At 40.6% G+C, this 7,247-nt stretch overlaps 1 protein-coding gene across 1 annotated transcript; it reads right to left on the bottom strand.

Annotated features, from left to right (window-relative positions):
• Positions 1-1,237: 1,237 nt before the first annotated feature.
• On the bottom strand, positions 1,238-3,333 carry LOC106581841 (C-X-C chemokine receptor type 4). Its single transcript, XM_014164248.2, has 2 exons — positions 3,111-3,333; positions 1,238-2,802 (listed from the first exon to the last, which is right to left on the bottom strand). The coding sequence occupies exons 1-2, from the start codon at positions 3,126-3,128 to the stop codon at positions 1,750-1,752; spliced, it is 1,071 nt and encodes a 356-aa protein (XP_014019723.1). The 5' UTR covers positions 3,129-3,333; the 3' UTR covers positions 1,238-1,749.
• Between the last annotated feature and the right edge of the window lie 3,914 nt (positions 3,334-7,247).

Here is a 7,247-nt window from a genome sequence, read left to right as displayed (position 1 = left end):
ACCCAATTTTGAAATTGCACTTTGTGCATTCCACTATTACAATTTTCAAGAGTAAGTTTAAAGCCAGACTGAGTTCCTTTAAAAAAAATATGTATATTTTTTTTGTTGTGGGGGGGGCGCCCTCCCTGTCCACCCCTCGCCCCACAGTTTGGGAACCACTGATATAGAGGTATCCAGGTGAAGGTTAAGAACCAGAAGTGGTGAGCCCATCTGAACTCAATGGAGTGTGAATGGCACAGTTCTCCTTCAGCTCATTCAGGCAGCTGAGCTCTTATGCTAAATTGGTCCAACACATTCCAACACATTAACAAATGAAAAAGCCCTTCTTATTTCATCCTGTTTTATTGTGAGCAGACTATAAGAACCTAGACAAAAAAATAAGCATAAACTTCTGGGACAGATGGGGGTACTTGATACCTTTTTTAATGTAAAGATATGGTAATGCATCCTAGTTGGACTCTGGTGAAATGACTGTGAACACCACAATGCAGTGAAGCCATACAGCTATTTCATTTGCCATGGCATCCTTTGTTGTGGCTGCCATGGCAGTCTCCAACTTGATCATCAGCCTTTCATCATTTCAAATGAATACATTCACCATTCACCAATGGTTTAAGAACGATTAACGTGTCTGTCTTCTTATTCGTTTCAAATTCTATGGGCCTACATGAAGTCCATGAAAAATTATCAGTGTGTTCCCTATTGTATTATTATCACAACTTTTTTTCTTTAGCCTTTAGATGAAATCCATTATTAATCTCAATCTTTGTTCGTCAACATCAACAAAGGACCAATCTGGGATTGGTTGGTGGACATCGTTCAGCATCTAATCATAAACTCAGTTTAAAAATGACATTGAGTTGAAACACACTGAGCCATTACGCGCTCAGTACATTATTGGGGGAGGGGTGCAGTCGGTCTTTTAAAAACATTTTAGGCTAACTAAACTAAACACTCATTATTCTCTTACTCCAGCAGAAGCCATATGGGTGCTCATTCTGACTCAACCTCAGAGCTTTTGTACTGCCGCGGCTGATTAAGATGTAAAAGTTCACAGATGTCCTTGCAATTACAAGGCTCTCTGGTCAGTCCTCCTCAGTCAGATAAGGTGGAGGCATTTGTGTTGGAGACCTGACACACCTCCCCCCTCTACTCAGACCTCTCCTTGCCCCCCAGGGAACATCAGTCACCCACTTGCAAGAACATTTTTGGGGAATAAATTAACACCACACAGCCATTACATGTCCTTTCTCAAATTTTTATTTTAGAACACTTGAACAAAAATGCAATGACTTTGAAATGATACAAACACTTAATAACAAAATAATAATAAAAACCGTTCAGCATGAGCGACAGCAATAAATAATAACTTCTTATCGCACAACTTAAGTGCGAACACAAAGGCAAACAACTATGTACAGATCTTTAAAAGAAAACAGATAGTATCCCGTAGCAGGTATGAAGAAGAATTGCATGTCCCAGCATATTGCTAGAACAATGCATCCTTTATAATGATCTGCAAGGAAATGTAGCAGGAGTAAAATATACATTTGACAAGTCAATGGCCACCAGGCTCTGCCTGTAGATTTAAATCGTCTATGTACATACAACCATTTGATTTACGGAGAACGAATACTCAAGTGGCAACTACAAATAGACAAATCTTTAAAAACTGTACAAAATGTAGTTAGTCCCTGAAATTATAGCTTAGTTTTAACCTGAAGGTTAAAAGTCATAGGTTGGTGACTGTTAACTGGACAGGGCACTTGAAGACTCAGATTCAGTTGACACAGATGAAATGGGTCCTCTCTTTTTTGTCAGTATCTTATGACTTGATCTACTGCTGAAAGTCAGTGCATTCCGGGCAGATTTCTTAAACTTAACACCCAGGAAAGCATAAAGGATAGGGTTGAGACAGCAGTGAAAGTATGCCAGAGCCTCTGTGATTGAGATCCAAGTCTGCAGACTCTGCTCCAGGGCACAGCTATGGGAGATCACATTGAGCAACATCAGGGTGTCCACGAAGATCCCCACACAGTACGGCAGCCAGCAGCTGAAGAAGCACAGGACGAGGATGACAGTGGTCTTGAGAGCCTTTCTCTTCAACACCTGACCCTTGGACCCCTGGGACAGCTTGGCGATGATGATGCAGTAGCAGGTGAGGATGACCAACCCGGGAAGGACAAAGCCTACTAGAATGTGCTGGAAACGGAACCCCGCCATCCAGTAGAAGCTAGTTTCCTGGGGGTAGATGCGTTGACAGATGGTTCTGGAGACTCTATTCTGAGCTGTGGCAAACACTGTGTCAGGCACAGTGAGAATCACTGCAGGTAGCCATACAGCTACATAGATCACTCTGTCTGCAAGAAACGTCCTGGTGGTTTGACTATTGGTGGCATGCACCACTGCCAGGTACCTGTCCACACTGATAAAGGCCAGAATGAGGACGCTGCTATACAGGTTGATGGTGTAGATCATATGCACAGCGGTACAGAGGAAACCGCCAAAGTACCAACTGCTGGCCGCATCCACCGCCCAGAAAGGCAAAGTGAGGACAAATAGGAGGTCAGCCACCGAGAGATGCAGCCTGTATTTATCAGTCGTTTTGACCTTTTTCTGGTAGCCCATCACTATCAATACCAGTCCATTCCCGACGATTCCTAACAGGAATATTATTCCGTAAACTGTCGGTAAGAAGATCCTTTGAAAATCATCACCACTGACTCTGTTGCACGGCTCCTCATAGCCCAAGTCATAATCCCCTGATTCTTCCGAGCTGTTGTCGTTGTAAAAAATGATGGTCTGCAAAAATAGGGGGAGAAAGTGTAAGTTTATAATAGTTTATAATACGTCTATTAAATGTAATAATTAGCTGTTTGTGAAAATATAATGTATGCCTATTATAGGGCTACATCTGCTCTATTTGAGAAACTTCCATAATTCACTTGGAGAAAATGAAATACACACAAAAATAGAAGTCAATTATTGACGATATAATCTGAGAAACATTGTCTAATTGATTCTACAGAAAAACGATCTATAGCCCTATCCCTATATTACATCTATAGAGTATTCGCTACGTTTTTGAATGACTGAAATGGTAAACTCACCTCGTAATAAGTAGACATCGTGACTGAAAGAGAGCACTGTTTCTCCGCGGGTGCAGTGTATGAGCAACTTTGGTGACCTGAAGCTTCGAATGCGCCTAAATAGCCTACTCCCCTTGCAATAACCCCTTGCGCTCCTCCCAAAGGCGGAGCCCTTGGTCGCGTGTGACACCATGCCGTTTTTAGGGTTATCACAAAAGTGGCCGACGCCCCCTAAATGTGTAGACTATGAGAAATCTAAGTAGCCCGTATTTTACATTGGACCGATTCTACGCATGATTTTGAATGACGCCTAAATTGGGGTTTGGAATCTCCGTGCACGGTGCAGCTATGTATTTTTCTCACAATAAATCAGCGATGCTCCTCTCAACATTGATTTGGAGTGCTGTCAGGCATTTGCTGTGATGTGATTTGTCTGATAACAGTTTTCTCCAAACCCAGCCGCGACTCTTTCCACAGGTTGTCACTTTCTAAGTAGGCTACTGTTGTGTCTACACTTTCCAAGTGCTGATTGACCCAACGGGTTTGAAATATCCCTCTCTCCCTTATGTACTCATTCCCAAGACAGATCATAACCCTGAACTCCATTCTTCTCGCCCTTTTTCAACCAAAGTACTCTCACCATCTCTTATTTCAGTTGAAGTAATCCCCAGCAAGGGTTGGGTGATGACAAGGGGGCAGGTCACTATGATCTTTAGTGGAAAAAAATGGTCACTCTGTAACCAAATAGCTGAGTATAGCATGCAAAGTTATCCTCTTTGAAATCTGATATGACTTATTGATTCAATGACTCCATCCACTTCACCAGTTCAACATATGTGGGTTGTAAAGCAAGTGTTTTTATGCACCATACCAATCCCATCGAACACTATACATAGTGCAGAGTGCAGACCACCAGTTGATGTGGATAGGAGAAGAGGAAGCAGTTTTATTAGGAACCCTTCTAACAATTTTTTTTTCTCACTTTGGCTCAACTCTGTTTTCTGCAGGTCCTGGACTCCTGAGGAGAGGGGCCGGAGAGAGAGAGAGATTGCCCAATGTATGGGAATGGATGTGCTGCTCTTATCAAAGCTAGCCACTGGCAAACAGTTGTTTTCTGTCCCTTTGAAATCGAAAGCTATGGTTGAAGAAGTGCTGATGGATTAAATGTAGAGTAGTGTCTTCCTACATCAAACCCCACACTCTAAAACCATTTCACGCCACACGCAATAATGAATAGAGATTGCAGAAATATTTACTGCAAAAAAATGGTAAATTCCTCCTTTTGGAGGAAGTGAATGCAGATTTGAAAACCTTGTTCTAGGGCTCATAGAAGGTAAAGAAGACCATTACAAACACGTTTTGTGCCTTCAGTACAAATGTTTACCCAACTATTCATTGCATTTTATGTACACTCGTGTTTTAGTAGATAATCCACCATGCATGGAACAACAGAATTTACTGTAAAATACATTAGTCTTGCCCACATTGTTTCTAGTGACCCTTGCATGTAAATTAACCCACTTTGGTTTTAGAGACCCTAATGCTAGATTGAGAGATATAATGTTTGTGGAGATCATTAAAAAAATATAAATGTACTTGATATTTTCACTCTCTTTGTTGTTTTCATTGGCATGCACTTTTCTTTTTTGCACAATCTCGAATGTTTTTCTCTTCCAAAAGACTGCATAAAAAGTCTGCAGGTCTGCAAACCCCAGTGTAAGATGCAGGAGCTTGCAGATAGCATTCGGCAATCAGAATACAAAATAACTATGAGCTACTTACAATACAAATCAGAAGTGTGAACAGCCGTAAGAGGGCTCTTCAGTCAAGAATGGGTATTAAAATGAAGTAAGAATGCAGGGGAGATAAAGAGAAGAATAAGCAGAGTCTTGTAGAGGTTGAGTCAACAATGGTTGTTTTCCAGTCACAACTCATCCATGGCCCACAGCAAGTTAGCAGAGAACATTTTCATCATGATTGAAGCACTCCAATATCACCTTCACATTTTTGTTACCACATAGAAAATGAGATACACCCTTTGTTGTTGACTTTTGGGTTTCCACCCAAAATATAGTGTTTTTGAAATATGCTTTTCATCTGTCTGTAAGGAATGCCAACTGGTTGCAGCATATTTAAATGGGTGGGTCTTCAATAAAAGTGTTTTGATTAATTACACAATATGGTTCTTCCATGGATATTTGTCTTGAATGCAAGTACATACCCATTTGATTCCTATACTGAAAAATTAGGAATACAGTCTGGTTTACAGAGCTTTTCATTTTCTCTCTGTTTCTTGTGTTCTCTTTGCCGATAGGTTGATTTACCGACGTAAAACATCTGTTAAAGACTCTGGTTTATTTTGTTGTTTGTTTCAACATGTCTGAACATTAAGGTATTCTCAGTATTCATATTGGAATGTACAACTCCAGTATCTAAAATGATTTTATCGGGGTACTACTGTTCTTCATGGTCTGTGGAGTCTTGGGGGAGGGGAAGCTGTTTGCCATCTAGTAGGAGGTAGTAGGGATGAGAGATCCCTCATGCTTGTTTTGGCCTGCTCCCTGTGCTTTTGTGCAAAGTTTGTCTCCTGTAAAGAGAGATGAGGTGAATAGAACCTGAGTAGGTCACACCTCACCCATGAACAGTGGTGATGTTGACAATTAGTCATAAAAACAAGCATGTTTGGCTTTACATCGCTCCGAGTAGCTGAAGTTAATCGGAATTAATGTAGGAGGGTGCCAACAAAAAATGTAATTCCTCATTAAATTGGTACTGAAAAATCTTAAAGATGACATTCTTCTTGTGTAGATTTTTTTTTGTTCAGAAAGCTTCCGGAATGCATGTTTGAATGCTTGTGTTTATAGAAAGCCCTAAAAATGTAAACAATAGACCCGCTTTAAGGACAAAGGTTGTCCTTATCTGAGGAAGGCACCTTCAGAAACGTCCTACTTGGGTGTGGGGTGACTGTATTGACTTTAGGAAAGTTCCTCCACTGACATCATTGGTCAAGATATGCTGGTCAGCAGGGCCTTTGCAGTATATGAATCACCTGTCTGTCAGAAATATGACTTATTTCTGAAGTTCTGTTGAAGAAAAACAACAACTTAAACCTTAGGTATGAATTGGAATGTTTCAGACAGTTGTGAAACAAGAGGGGGAGACAGGCAGGTGGGGGAAATAGTGGGAGGATGAGGATAGAAGAACCCGGTGAGGGGATACATATGTGTGGTTAGAGCTGGGGAGTGTTTACAGCTACATCACAGACTCTGCATGTGAAGTTCTGTTTTATCAATAGAGCAGATTCTCTTTAGAAACAAATATGTATTCTGCTGTTTTTTGAACAACAGCCTATTTGCGACAGGAGGAACGCACCCAAACTTGCCTGAACAAAAAGAGGTTTTGGTTTCACCACCTGTTTAGGGTGAGACCTGTCTACAGTATATCATTCTTACAAGCCAGCTCGTTGTTGCTGCTGGCCGAGGAACAGCCAGACAGACTCTTAGCTGATGTTTAGCATGGTTCCTGTCACAGAGTTGACAGTCTACTTCAAATCAAAGACTGTCTCTGATTCATTGTTTAAATCTACAAATCAGTAATATGCAACATATTGGTGAAAGAGCTCATTGGGAATAAACTAACACATTCGGCGTAACTCATTGTTGAAAAGTACTGTATTATTGCATTTTGCTGTGATAGCAGTTGCCTACATCAGAACTGGCAGTGAAAGTACAAGTGAAGGCGGTGTCCATCACTTCATGCTTATAAGCGGTCATTTAGCGCTTCTCATACAGAAATATAAAGAGACCTGTGTAAAGTCAGCAAACACAACTTCCTCTGTATAGGTGGGGTCAAACATGAAGTGGTAGGTTTTCAGAACATCTCTTCCTCTACCTTTCTCTACATCTATCAGTTCTGTATAGAGCCAAGTTATTGTGGAATGCTCTGCCACCAGAGGTTACTCAAGCAAAAAGGAAGTTTAGGTTAAAAAAAATATATATATATATTCTATCACAGTGCCACTCCTCTTTCTAAATATCTAATTTAACTGTACTGTATATAAGAATACAAATATGTGTATATAAATACTGTGTAAATAGTATTTTTGTTGTCTCTTGCTGTCTTTCCTATATCTAAGTCTTGTTATTTTTTAAATATGAA

Source organism: Salmo salar, chromosome ssa21 (assembly GCF_905237065.1).
Source record: "Salmo salar chromosome ssa21, Ssal_v3.1, whole genome shotgun sequence".
NCBI lineage: Eukaryota > Metazoa > Chordata > Actinopteri > Salmoniformes > Salmonidae > Salmo > Salmo salar.
Note: the sequence above shows the minus strand (reverse complement) of the source record. Positions and strands in the feature narration are given on the sequence as shown.